Source organism: Oryzias melastigma, linkage group LG7, assembly GCF_002922805.2.
Source record: "Oryzias melastigma strain HK-1 linkage group LG7, ASM292280v2, whole genome shotgun sequence".
In the NCBI taxonomy this organism is placed as follows: domain Eukaryota; kingdom Metazoa; phylum Chordata; class Actinopteri; order Beloniformes; family Adrianichthyidae; genus Oryzias; species Oryzias melastigma.
Window position 1 is genome coordinate 2,170,069 of NC_050518.1, and position 14,913 is coordinate 2,184,981.

The 14,913-nt window shown below is 37.2% G+C and overlaps 1 protein-coding gene across 4 annotated transcripts in view; it reads left to right on the forward strand.

Moving 5' to 3' along the window:
• Positions 1 to 14,913, forward strand: part of sema3h (sema domain, immunoglobulin domain (Ig), short basic domain, secreted, (semaphorin) 3H) — an 83,799-nt gene that overhangs the window by 31,629 nt on the left and 37,257 nt on the right. For all 4 annotated transcript variants that reach the window (XM_024293880.1, XM_024293878.2, XM_024293876.2 and 1 more), the window contains 3 exons: positions 6,502 to 6,656; positions 13,388 to 13,450; positions 13,814 to 13,933. In XM_024293880.1, coding sequence (XP_024149648.1) covers positions 6,502 to 6,656; positions 13,388 to 13,450; positions 13,814 to 13,933 — 338 coding nt within the window. The remainder of the gene's footprint in view (positions 1 to 6,501; positions 6,657 to 13,387; positions 13,451 to 13,813; positions 13,934 to 14,913) is intronic.

A 14,913-nucleotide genomic window follows, 5' to 3' on the forward strand; every position in this document is an offset into this window, starting at 1 on the left:
CGAGGCCGCTTTGCTAGCCAGCCCCCCGGTGGACGGTGTAGTGAGCTAGCAAGCGCAGAGCTTGCTATGTTGGTCTATGCTGGCGATTGGCTGTGTGGTAGACGGAGAGCCGCCGTGAGTGCCGTCATAACGGGGACAGTCTCTCCAGCTCCATGGGGTTATGAAGTTTCTCTTATTTTTACTGAAACAATGATAAAAGATCCTCCAGTTTTATTTTTATTTTCCCCTTCTCGGGTTAATGCGGGACAGAAATTCCTTCAACAAGGCAGTAAATTTGATGTGAATTTATAATGTGATGAATCCCGCTTAATACTTTTTTCTTTTAGTCGTTGAAAAACTTTCAATGACAAGATAAAGAACGTTTTTCTCTTTGTTTTTGGACGTCCTCTAAAAGTTGAGAAAAGAAAAAGAAAAGATAAAGGTTACATTTTTGTATTTTTTTTTAACATACATTAAAATATCTGTTAGGCCTCCAGATTCATGGATTATTTATTATAAGGCAGCTATTCTTTTTTATAGCTAAGAATAAATACATCTCTATCTCCAGCTGTTGTTTCTGTGCTGCTCAGGCCAGAAGGAAACACAACAACCGACTTCCCTGCTGAACAATAACCAAACACAGCAACCTTTCATGCTGAGCCAAGCACAAGTTTCTGCTTTCTACCTATTTTGTGCAAAAGCATTTCTCTCCAACTGTGACTCATTTTAACGAGTTCTGTTTATTTTTTATTCCTTTTTTTGCTCGTCCATCCTTTTTTTTTTGCTTTCCTTGAATGTCAGCATATTGTGATCACTCTTAACTTCTGTCTTCAGCATCAATCTTCCTTTCTTTATTTGTTCTCTCCTTCTGCTGCTTTTTGACATTTTCTTTCCTCGTTTTTTCTCCCTCTCCCACCGACAGCCTGTCACCCTGCTCCTTCCACAACTCATCATCTGTCTCATCATCGTTTTTCATCTTGTCCTCAAACTGTTGTTGCTTCCTCTTTTTCCAGCTGCCCTTTTAGCCTATTTTCTCCTCGTCTATCCTCCAATCTATCTTTCGCTCTGTTATTTCCGATTTCCCATCATGCTTGCGGCTGCTCTTTTCATCTGACTTTGCTTCACCTTCACTTCAGCCTCATGTCCATCATTTACCCCAAACATGATTTCAATGAATCTTCCTTCACCTTCGCCCCCATCCACCCATCACGCTCCATCTTCCTCTGTTTTTCCTCATCCCTCGTCTTCCCCCTGACCCTCATCCATTATCATTCATTCATTTATTCCATCGGAATTCTTTTGGTCTGTTCCCCTCCATCTGCCCCCTCACTTTCACAGCTGTCGTCATCATGTGGGGTTTTGACATTTTCCCATTTTCATAACTTAACTGCCTTCACCCCATCAGCTGCATTTGACGCCTGATCATTTTCACATCCTCTCCTCCACTTCTTCCTCTTCTCACCTGAAGATTTCCACCCTCTGCTGTTTTACCAGGTTACTTCTTGTTTGAAAGAATCTCAGATTCAAAATGGCGCCACATTTAACCTTTCTGAAGACTATTTCAGTTTGCATCAAGCAAACCGGTTCCTAAACTATATTCTTGCACATCAAAGGATTGTGCAGGTTTCCTGAGCTGTATGTGTGATTACATACTACACTTTGATACCAGCAGAGTCATATGCATAATGTTTATAGATTTACATATTTAACCCATAAGAACCCAGAGTAACATCAGAGGAATATCTGAAATGTTTTCTGTGGTCAACTTGGTTTGTGGTATTTTCCATATAACTTTATTTTGAAGAAAAAAAAAATGGGCCTTTGAGTGAAATTTGCATTATGACAGTGTTTGATCCCAGACGTTTCAAAACAGAGCTGAAATCAAGATCTATTTGCACTATGACTTATTGTTTTTATCTTAAAGTTAAGTCAGATAAAAATGACATTTTCACATTCCTCAACAAAATAAACAAAGTAAAGGCAAATGATCAAATTAGGCATCTACATTTTTTGATCATTTAAGAATTACTTAAAAAAAGTCAATGAAACTTTATTTCTGATAAGCACTTCTAAAGCTTTATGCAGATCAGAGCAAGTGAATAAACAAAGGCCCAGAAATTCAACCCACTCTTTACCCTGCCCCCTCCCCCCCATTAAAATATACAGACATACAGGAATACTCATGGCTATGGCTCGTAATAATTGAAAAAACCAGAGGAACGCTTCTAAGACCTGTTTGTATTTCTCATTTTACAATTAATAATGTTAGAAAAAGTTAGCAATGCTAACAGTATTTCATCTGTCTAAAGTGTGATGAATAGAAAAGTCAAATATACTTTAGTTTTTGTTGTATTTGTACACTAAAAATGGACTCTTGAGAATATAAAGACACTTGCTGAAACAATTATTTACTTTCTTGCAAGAAAAGTTAATCTCATCAAGAAAGTTTTTCTCTATCAACATAATCTTAGATTGAGAAAGTGCTCTCGGTGACAAGAATTGTTTTAATAACGATTTTACTCCATCTGCAGATTTTAAAGGAATGTGGTTAGAAATGTTGATGTATCTCCAAGGGGCCTGTTTTTGGAGTAGAGTGCTATACTACGGTGGCCCAGAGGGGTCACAACACAACACTTCAAATTTGCAATGCAACACACTGCAATTAGACACAACACAAATAAATCAACTCACAACACACAAAAAAATTAACCCGCAACACAAAAAAATCAACTCACAACATGGACAAAAATCAACTCACAACACAAAAAATTGAACTTGTAACACAAAACAATTAACTCACAACACAAAAAAATCAACTCACAACTTAACATATTATGTCAAACAGAAGTTTGACCAACAACAGAAGTTGCACCACTTTTCCTGAATTTTTCATTGGGCTGAGCGGTAATAGAATAACTGTAGGTTGTTCAGTTGTGAATTTCAAGTGTTTAAAGTGTTCCAACCCTTCTTGGCCACCGTACTACACTTGTTTAATGAAAATGTCCTCATAAAAATACACTCATGATATTTGTAGATAAATGTTATAGCCTGAAATTTTGTCTTACTTTTATTTAAAAAAACCCAGAATAAATAATAATAAAAGTCAGGATAAGGTTTTATACATTTGAATATACATATCAAGAAGTTACTATTTTTCCACATGACTGTACAGTACATAACAACCATGAAATGTATAGAAAAGTCACATGAGCTCCCAGCATGAAACTTCTTAATTGGGTTTAGTTGTAAAACCGTCAACCCACAATTCTGATGAACCTGGTAACAGTCAGAGGGGATCAGTTTCAAGGCTCTTCACTGAAGCGTCACAGACTTCTGCCCTCCTCCTTTTGTCCATAAAGGCATCTGTAGATGAACTTCAGTCCATCTAAAACTTGCTTGATGGCTTTTTTTTAGCTAACAGCAGGAGAAAATCCATAATAATGACAGCTGAGGTTTGCAGTTTAGAGAAATTACCGGAGCCGCGCTGCAGGCTGTGTATTGATATTCAAAAGTTTTGTTTTTCCAAAGAAAAAAACACACTGTAATAACAAGAACACATTTTCCAAACATTTAAAACAAGAAAATGCAGTCCTGCTTTTTAAAATCATTTATTTTTTTCCATTTATTCTCAGTAAGAAAAATGATATTTGAAAAATGTGCTCGCCTCGACCTCGTACGGCTCTCCAAGCTGTGGTAGGAGGAGGGCACGTCGGTTCATCCGACTAGTTTTTCCCTGGAGGTGCAGAGGTGTTTCAGATCCGAATGACTTCAGAATGTTTTGATTTCAGGCTTGTGGGTTGGATGGATGAAAACCATTTCTGACCTTGTTAAGGGAAAAAATCAATCAATAAATGAATGTATAAATAAACAGATGGTTGTCCTTCATTTGAAATCCAATAAATAAAGGGGCTTCAATTTATTTCCCAGTTCTTGCACATTGTTACAGAGCTTCTGGTATTAGAATAAATCAAATGAATCTGTTGAAGGATTTTCTGCTGAGGAGAATGGGGCTTTACCAGCTGATCAGAAATGCTGCATGAACAGCTTTCTGTCACCTCCACAGACAACGGTTCACTTGAGCTGCTCCAAATAATCTTCAGCTGATGGCCTTTCTCTCACCCCAGTCTGCTGCTTGGCATGCCCGATTCTGTCCTTGCATATTATGCACAATCTGTCATTGATTCACAGTCTTTTCACGCAAAGCATCACACTTCTCCGCCTGTTTGGCAGCGTTGTCCTTTTTTTTTTTTTCCTGCATTCCTTCCCTCCGTCTGTCCTTGCTTTTCTTCACTTCTTCTCCTCTGAAGTCACACTTCAAATTATTATAGAAATAACTTGACTCCTCTTTGCTGTGCTGACTCACTGCTATGTTTTTTTTTTTTTTGGTTTTCTCAATCGTTTTATTTATATATTTAACAGAACAGCAAACAGCGTCATGTTCATATGAGAGTTAAAAATGTTTCAGAGCTTAACAAGCCAAAAATAAAACTAGTTTAATAAGAAAAATCATAAGAATACAAGTCAAGATTTATTAATAATACAAAAAGATATGCATGAAATAATTCTATCGTCTGTGGTGGTTAGGCTGTGAGGATGTCTTGCGTGCTGATTGGATAAGCTCAGACCTTAAATGAATAAACTCAGAGACTAGAAAATAACTATTTGACATTCTATAACTCCTCAACCGTTTATGCAATTAACATGACTCAGCTGATTCTGATCTGTTGAAAAATGGCTTTTATGTTAGCGTTGCACCAATATGCAGCACATTAGTAATGACAAGCTTTGCATAACAGCTTTTCTCTGATGGGATCAGCTGATTTACTTTGATTGCGTAAGCACTTAACTACTGTGAAGAGTTAAATGTCTGCGCCAGGCCTTCACTATAGATGCATTTCTATTACACATATGCCCAAAATGTTCTCAAAATTCTAGCAATGTAAAAAAAAAAACAACACGATTTTGCAATTACACAGTTTTCACTATATCGTAAGTATGCGAATAAACACAAGAGAGATATAGTATTACCTTTCCATCAAACTCATTTTGACAGGTGACCTTTGACCTCCACATTCCAAAGTGATGACGTAACAATTTGATATAAACTTTATATAAAGTTTATATCAAATCGATATAAACTTTATATCAAGGTAATACTATATCTCTCTAACACAAATAGACTCACATAAGTCATTCAAAAAGACGTCGATTAATTTGATCAATACTTTGATTTACAGCAGATTAGGGCTGCTACAAACAATTATTTTGATAGTCGACTAATCATCAATCATTAACTTTAAACAAACTAAAAATAAAGATAATTAATATGATAGTTATTCAACTTTTAATGAATCGTGCAGCCTCTGTTCTTCATTAGTTTCTGGTATAAAAACAAGATTAAATCAAATGAGGTCAGCATCTGAAACAAAGGAACTATTTTTCACATAAGATCAAGTTTTGGTCTCACTGACTCAAATGTAAATAAAAATACTTTTTTTGGGGTGGGGGGCTATTTAAAAAAATAAAATAATATTTAAGAATAAACAGTATTAATATTAATACAAATTAATCCGTTTGGGTTCAGGGTATTTAGGATTTGATCTGCGTCTGTCTCTATTCTTGTGCTGGTGTGATGGAGCTGAATTATCTCCTTCAGTGAAATATTTCTATTAAAACACGTTTTTAAATGAGAGCTGGACTTTCACAAATATTCTAATTCTACTTGAGGGCTTTTAAAATAATAATGAAAAAAAGAGTTTCTTTTTTTTTAACTTGGCTCAGTGTGATTTTACAAACCCTCTGGATGATTTTGTTTTCTCCTAAATCTCCATGATGTTTTATACTCTGTTTGTACTCCATCCATAAAGATTTGCCAATCTGTTTAGCCATTCCTGTGGCATTTTTTTTCTTTTCAAGTGAGACCAAACTCAATCAACATTTAAACATTAACTTTGAGAAAAACAAAACCGAAAAAGCATGAATTTGTTGTCTTCGCTCAGACATCGGACAATCTCTGGCCCCATAGTTCTCATAGTTTACATGATGTATCAGACCAACCAATAATCTCTGCAGTCATTCATTCATTCGTGCACTTTGAGTATCTCTCGTTATCAAGAGAGAAGATACCTCACGCAGTGTCTACACTCGTTTGTTTATTCACAATTGTTACATTTTATTTTTTTTCCTGTATGATGCAGGTGAGCAGTCTGATAAGACGGTAGAGCATACTACAAAAAACTGCCACTATAGACACTGAAGGTGTGGGAAAGTTTGTGCTTTTGGTTTGTAGATCCGGTTCCACCAGAAATGATTAACCAGTTAAGACAATATTTTACTTCAGAGCCATCCATCTTATGTGTGCACACATTTTAAAATTAATTTAAGCTATTATATCTTTGATTTAGTGTTTTTTTATATTAATTTTCATATAAAAATAAAACTGTTTATGAAAACTCTTGCTGAAAAACGTTGCAAACTCGATTCTACAAGCTTCACCTTTTCCTTTTTCTCCTCTCTCAACAGAGCTCATCCAGAACGGTCGGTTGCTGACACTGCCCCTGGTGGCCGGAGACCTGCACTCCCTGCTGCTTGACGAAGACAGGAAGCGTTTGTACGTGGCCATGAAAGACAACCTGCTGTCCACCAGCTTAGATGATATAACGCAGAATCCACGAAAGGTTAGAATTCACTGTCTGAGTTACTGTGACGGGTAGAGCGGGTGTGAGGTGGAGCGGTTGACCTCTGACAGGAAGACTGCAGGTTCAATTCCCATCCTGCTCGCCCATGCAAGACACTGAACCCTGCACTGATTATCTGACACAAAGAATGACTGAATATGTTGATTTAAAGATGGCTGCATCTCTATACAGTATTTTATATGACATCTACATCTTTAACTTTTTTAAATTGGGTACTTTTGTTACCCTTTTCCTGCTTTTGGTGGTACAAACTGTTTCATGAACACACAACAAAAAAGGCCTTCTAGAAATAAATAAATGAAAAAGTTCCTAAAATGGGAAACATTTTCTTTAAATAAGGGGAAAATTGCCAATAGGGTAAGAAAAATCGTCTTATTTTAGGAAAAAAATCTACTCTCTAAGACATGTTTTCTAGAAATTATATTGTGCTATTTCTTTCTTTATTTATTTTATACAATCTTTTTTTTCTTGCAAGACAAAAAATTTGATATTTTCCTATAAAAAGGGACTTTTTACTTTCTTAAGATTTTGTTTTTGTAGTGCCTCTAAATGTTTTTTAGGGGAATATAAAATTTGTTGTTCCCTTTTTTAAACGTTAAGGGAGTTAAAAGGAATTTGGTGCAACAACCATTTGTGACGTTGAAGAAAAGTTGGTAGGAAAATCCCTTAAAACACAAACAAGATTAAAATATAGAAGACATACACTGTTCTTTTGAGACAAAATGTTCTCAAAAGAGTTAAAAGATGCATATTACAAAATGATTTTCTCTTGATATAAGTGACAAAATCTGCTGATAGAAGTAGTAGAAGTTGTTTTGGTAAGACCTCTTCAAATAAGTTGTGAAGACCTGACCTTTTAAAACAAGATTTAATCCTGAAATTAGCTATTAAAAGTTATATTTAGATATATCACTGAAACAAACGAGCTGCTGGTATCATGAAGACAGGAACCAGGTACAGCTACAAGTCCACAAACCAAATCAGGGTCAGACAGGCAGAGGTCAATCACGAGCATTGGAGCATCAAAGATAGAGATGTCAGAGTCCAGCTGAGGGTCAGGGCAGGCGGCAGGCAGTCAGAGAGGAAGCAGGGTCAGAAACAGAGGATCAGGTAGAAATTCTTCAGAATGCAGGCAGGGTGGTACAAACAACACTCTACCCTGAGTGAGGCTCTGTCCAGTGCTTAAGTAATGTGGGTGACTGTCAGTGAGTGTCAGCTGAGGGGCGTTCAGGCAGTGTGCGTTGGGGTTGCTGGGAGATGTAGTATCTTCAGTTTTCTGGAGACTGTTCCTGTTGATGACCAGAGGGGGACACATAACTCTGACTCTTGACAATTACTCTGATAATTGGAAATGTGTACAATAATGTAATGTTAAAGAAAAGTTTCATTTCTTTAAATTAGTGACATTTACATACAGTAGATGCTTAAACCTTTTACCGCAAAATATCTTATTCTGACTGCTACAACAGTTCTTATTTCTAGATCATTTAAGAGGAGCGCACGGCTGGTATGTGGCGAAAGAGGGGCTCAGAGGTTGGGGAGCTCTGATTTAATTGGAACAGCCAGCACGTCAGGAAACGAGACACCCAAATCATCAATTTATGACGCAGAGGTCTTAACCATGCTACAATATGTGACTTGGGAATGAAAATGTGTTGATTTGGAGAGATATAGGCATTATTTTTATTACTGAAGTACTGAAATTGGCACCGATTAGAAACCGAAACCAAAGAACCGCTTTGGCACCAGAACCAAATAAACCCAATCTGTGCCCAACCCTGCTCCTTAGCCCTGTTATTGTTATTTACTTATTCATGTGTTGGGGTTGACTTCACAAAAAAGAATAATAGGAGAGATTTGCTATTTAATCTAATAGGATGGAACTAAATATAGTCGACGATTTCAACCTCCAATGATGGCGGTATTTACTTAACTTTTGAAGTTTTTTTTACTATTATAAATTCATAAACAGTCATGTAAAAAATAAATAAATAAGACACCCTATGAAAGCTTGTATATTTTCCCACATATTTTAACACATTTAATAGAATTTATCAACACTAAGTGATCTTAAGTGATTTAACTTGATATTAAAAAAAAATACATTTTCTATCAAATATAATTTTTGCTTATGTTTAAGTTCAGACATGTCATTCTTAAGACACATTTAAGGGACTGGTAGATTCCATAAAAAGTGTCTCACTGATGTAGTTTCAGCCAAAGGAGCAAAAATAGCTAATAGGTGGTCCAACCTTTGACCTCCATTAAAATGTGATTTTTTTAATCAGATCTTTTTTCTCAGTAAACAAAGAGTAATGTTTTTGCTTGATTTTTTTTTTGTTAAATCACATTTATTTTTGATTTTTTTCAAAACAAGACTGGACATTCTTATAAGACAGAGCTGATAAATAAATTCTAATTTTTTACATGACTGTATAGCCTTAAATATATATAAGAGCCATATTGATTAATATGATTTTGGGGATATCTTTATGTCATCTTAATTTGAAATATAAATACAGGTTGATAAGTTTACCTGAGACAGGTGTGTTTGTGCTGGTAGAGCAAACATTTTTCAACCGATTTTGCAGAAAGAGATAAATGAAAGAGAATTTTAATGTAAATGAAATTAAAAATGATCCACAACTTGGATTGGAGACCAAAAACTTTCAAAATTAGCACCTCAGCTTGGTCATTTTTAAATCTAAGTATCTTCAAGTTCTAGACTTGACTCCTATTATTTATTTTAAAAATTGTGCTTTTCTGTTTTACAGCAATTACGAGACTTTTCGGTTGTTTGTGTCAACTTCTTCAGTTGCTTCAATGATTCACTTTAGAGCTGAGGATGAAGAGTGCAGCATTTCTGCATCATCTTTCCCTCCTTTCAAGCTATCAGCTACGTCCTGGTAAACACAAACTGAACTAGCTGGCGTCTCCAGAGTTTACTACTTTCTATGACCTGAGAGAAACGGTTGTTCTCTGACATTTTGCGAATTGCCAAAATCGACAAACAGATTTGAACATAATGTGTTCCAGACAGACCACAGATCATTTCATACACATTTTTTGCATTCTGACTTTCTCTATGCTTCGTGTTTACTGCAGAGCTGCACCATCAGCTCAGAGCTGGAAGCAGTGAAGACCTTCAAATAAAATCTGGAATCTGTTCGGAGTTATGAACACCAGATCAGCTGCACCCCTCGTTTTTAAAGGTTATGTTTTGCTATTCAGTAATTTAACGCGACAACAGCAAAAATTGTGCAGAAAAATGAATCAACACATAATGGTTTTTTATTTTATTTTGGAGGGTTACTATGAATTTTGGTGCATCTATTTGTCCTGCATCCATGTCTGCAGCAGGACATGAAGAAACTGGTAGGTTCAGTCTCAACTGTGAAACTTCTGCTCTCTTTAGTGCTTTTGTCACAGCTTCCTGTTTTCAGCGACGCCTCATTGTAGCTCAGACGTTAACGGCTGATTGAGTTGGAGGTCACAGCAAAGACGGTGACTGTGCCGCCTTCTCATATCTATCTACGACCTGTCAGATTAAATCAATAATCTCATCAGTCAAACGGGCTTGCAAAGCGGCAGGTAAAAGAGAGCAGACAGGCAGCAATCATGCCAGCCAGCCGCCCACTCCACCAGGCAGACAGCCAGCTAAGAGAGATTGTCAACTTATAACTCAGGTTCATGCGGGCTGTCAGGTTATGTAATTACACAAACAGCATTCATAGTCTGTTTGTGCCACGATGACTTGTGTGCAGTGTTTTTCCTGTTGAGGTGAAGTCACTCACATTTGAAGGAAATTTTGTTTGAAAACTATGGAGCTAAATTGGGGCCAATATTATTTGAAACTCAAATAAAACAAATTGAAACAAACAAATTGGTGTTTGGCCAAAGGGAAAAAAAAGTAAAATGTCCAAAAGTTTTTGCTATTCTGAAAAAAATGAATTATTTTTAGCTTCAAATGTTCTTTTTTTAGGTTTCAAATTTTCAATTTTAAACCTTTTTTTTTTTCGTTCTCAAATCTGAAAATTTCAGTTTCTAAACTTTTGGTTGGGGCGGGGCTAACACAAAGGACCAATCAAAATCGATGAAAGTGGTAACTTCAGTCCCGGTGCATTCACTGACTCTGAGAACATGGCTAATTACGGTCAGAAAATTGGAACCAGACGTCCTCAGTGATTGGTCCGTGTCGGTCTAAGTCTACATTTCTATGGCAACCACTCCCTCCAATCAGGAGTTAGCATGTTAGAAGGCCACACCCCTTCCACTGAAAGCAGGCTCAGAAGAATCTGTCAATGAAAAATTTGACGCGAGGCCATTACTTTCATTGAGGCTTCTGATTGGTCAGTTTATAACTTGCGTTATGGAAAAAACATGAAAAATAAAAAAGGATTAGCCAGAATAGATGCAGAAGAGCAAATATAATGACTGAGGGAGAGCTGTTTCTTGATAGAAGTCTATGGGATTTTGGCTTTTTGGGACACTCAGTCCAGTTTTCATGTACAGTCAATGGTATGGCTCCCACTCTTCTTAACAGCTGCTACAGTTTATACGGAGGGTTAAATTCACACAGAAACAGTCCTCACCTGGTGGCACTCCGTTAGTGGTGGTCCCTGTTTGTGTCAGTGTGTGGTACGAGTAGATTAGGGGACCTGCGGTCTCTAATCTCATCTGATTGTCTCTGCTGTGCTCCGGGCTCTGAGAGAAAGACTGCATCAGGGAACAATTACAAGGTTCTGAGATAAAGTTTCACTTAAACTCCAACATTTGCCACTAATCACTTAATCTTAAACAATTTTTAAATGAAGAGCAACAGCTTTCCTGTAGGACCACCATACTTTCACGAGGAGATCGTGATATCTGAACTGTTGTTTTTTATGGAAATGTTTCATCTATGTGAATTGAATTAGTTGTAATTGTTTTCTCCAGAACTCTGCAGACTCTGTGGTATGTAAGGACACGTGTGGACAGCGGTCATATCGATTCCATCTCGGCCTCGCCACTCTGTTGTCTGAGTGGAGAAGTGACTCAGAGAAAACAGTTATTAGTCATGGAGCTGGTATTCAGCAGCAGGCCTCACCTCTCCCTCGTGGACATTATCTGTACCTCAGCTATTTCCTTCCGTGTTGAATTTACATAATAGCATAAAAATGTTCTTATTGAGGTTAAGTTTCTTCTGCTTGAGGGGTAAAAAGTTTCAAGATTCATGTTGATGTGATTAGTTCCTTTACGTTTGGCTTTGGAAAAACTGTCTTGTTTGTGAACTCTTCAAGATGAGTTCAATGGTGAACTCCGAAATCTGAACTTCAAAATGCTTCAGCAAACGGATTTGAAAAAGCTTTTATTTTGAAACCTCTTGAATTGTTTTTTGCACAAAAAACAACTATTTTTACATATCTGATAGTCTTCAGTTTTAACTGCATGACAAACTGATCCATCACAGAGGACATGTGTCAAAGTCAAGGCCCGGGGGCCGGATCCGGCCCTCCGGGTAATTCTATCCGACCTTCCAGATCATTTTATTTTATTGTTATTAATAGACCGATGTTATCTTGTGCTTATTTCTAATCTGTATAAGTTTAACAAAATAAATTTGTATGGAGAGTAAAATATTGAAAGTTATTTAAGTTGATTTATTCTGGAATATTATTCCTGCCGTTTTATTATTCATAATTATGTTATAAAGTTACAGTTTTAAAGTTTTGAAAAAATAACATTCTGCTAGCTTTTTGGACTATTTTGGCATTTACTAAGATTTTTTAGGCTATTTTGGAGTTTAGCTAATGTTTCAGCTACATGCTAGCTGTTTTGGCTAATTTAGACTTTTTTGGCTAACCTACGTTTTTTTTTTGTTTTTTTAAGGCTAATTTGGCATTTAGCTAAGATTTTTAGCTGGCTATCAGCTTCAGCGTTTCTATGTGGTATCACGATGGACTTTTGAAGCATTTGATTGACAGATTTTCAGTCTTGGTCTCAATTGGTAAGGGGTGTGGCCTTCCATTAAGGTCACATGACTCACGTTTACTCAGAACAACTCGGACCAATAGCTACGGCTCCGACATGCAAGACGACATCTAAATTTGGCGACAGAATTGATTTCATTTGGAAGTAAGACATTTTCTGTGGGTGACGTCACACTCACTCGGTCCAGTTCTGTTGTGCAGTCAGTGGTCAGAACCACAAACCACGTCTGGACAGAAACACCTCCACGTTCTCCGGTTACAAGCTCATGTCAGAGATGATATATTCAGTTAAACGTCTGGTTCCATTTTTTTAGGGGTAGATCCAGTTTGTTTATCCAAGATTCAAATGTTCAAGTCAAGAATTGGGGATTTTTTTTGTTTTAGTTTGTACCCATTTGTGTACCAAAATAATGGCATTTTTGTGTTTTTGTTTACACTAATTTAAGGAACTGATACGAGTGAAAGCTTTCTTTTTACTCTACTGATGCAGGTAGGTTGTTGATTGCTGGTGTCTGACATTTTGGCACATTAACAAAAATTCTGCGACGCTGACAGTTGGGTGTTTAAATCCTCTTCAGAGAGAAGATGCTCTTTCTGCCCAGATTGGTCATATTTGCTTGGATTTTACAGAGCATCTGCCATTCCCAAAGCTTTTTATCGAGGAAAACAGAAAAAACCCACTAAAATTCTTTAAAACGGTGCTTGTCTCACTGCATTTTCTTCCCTTCTCATCACCTGTAGTTGTACTGGCCAGCCAGCCCGGACCGCGTCCAAGAATGTCTTATGGCTGGAAAAGACCCAGAGGTAACTGAAGTCACGCAAATGCACACACAAAACAACAACATATGTGATTGCAAATGCAGCAAACAGTCTTCTAAAGTTGCAGAAAAAAGGCGAATTGAGACAGAATAGTCCTTAGATATTACAAGCTCCCAGGTAAGGCAGTGTTCAAAGAGTGTCCTGGAACACTTCTAGAAAAGTTACACGAGAGATGACAATCAATGTGAAGATTTGGGACCAAAAAAACAAACAAACCTGTTGCTGCTGGTAGGATAACCTAGAATTATGTTAGGAAAATGCACTGAAAGGTGAAGAGCTTTGGAAATGACACAATAACAAGCCGAGGAATCCTGTTTTCTCCCTCTGCCTTGTCCTCTCTCTGACCAGTTGGAGTGTGCTAACTTCCTGCGAGTTCTGCAGCATTTCAATCAGACTCATTTGTATGTATGCGGCACCGGAGCATTCAACCCCCGCTGCTCCTTTATTCATACCAGCATCTTCCTTCAGGTAATACAACACGAACGTGCACGTAGCATGGAAATCCATACAAACCAGGAGACTAGTGACTGTATATGACCATCATATGTGTATCTAAAGCCTCTTAGCCCCTATACCTTGGTATAGGAGCATTTCTAAAGTGTTGTCTGCCCCTATGCCCATATACCTGTCAGAATTCTTACTTTGCCTGTCAGTAATTTATGGACTTTTCCATTATTCATTGTGGCTGCAATGTGGGGCCCACCCAACACCCTTAGATTTATTTGACATTTCTTAGTCAAGTACAAAGTAATTCAAGAAAACAAGAATGTCCTCTATTTAGGTTAGGATATCTTCTAGGAGTCCTGGGAATCCCACTGAGTGTGTGTTATTGTATGGAGCTCCAACCTCAAGCAGACACGTTGGTTTGGGAGTGGGTGTGGTTTTCAGTGCATTCCTGCATTGGTGTTGTCTAAGTTTTGCATGTGTGTGTCTCTCGCAGCACAATGCACATGTGTGTCTGCTAATTCCATGAAAGCAAAGGTGGGATCAAAGCCGAGGATCAGACATGGTTCTTAGAGAAGCTGGTGGTGCCGAGTGGTTTAAGGCTGGACTTCACACATTTTAGAAATCCCTCCATTTAGCCCGATTACTGTCAGTCAGCTATTCAGTCTGTGTGGCAGTGGTCGAATATTCCCTCAGCTCATTTTCTCCTATTGCTGAATGCATGAGATTTATGAATATAAATTGGATTTAAATATTAATAGGTTTTATTTCTGATCGACGTGCCGTTTTATTTTTGCCATTTTCGTCCTCCTTATAGTGTGAATGCTTTGTAAGCATTCATTATATTGATCCTGTTCCTCTTTTTTTCTTATTTATTTTTCTTATGTTTTTCGGCACATTAAAATTCAATCACACTTTCAGCAATTTCAGCAATCTTGGTATCAAAATGTTCAGCTAGTTAATGCCATTATTGCTTGTATTGTGTGCATAAACTTCACGGCTTT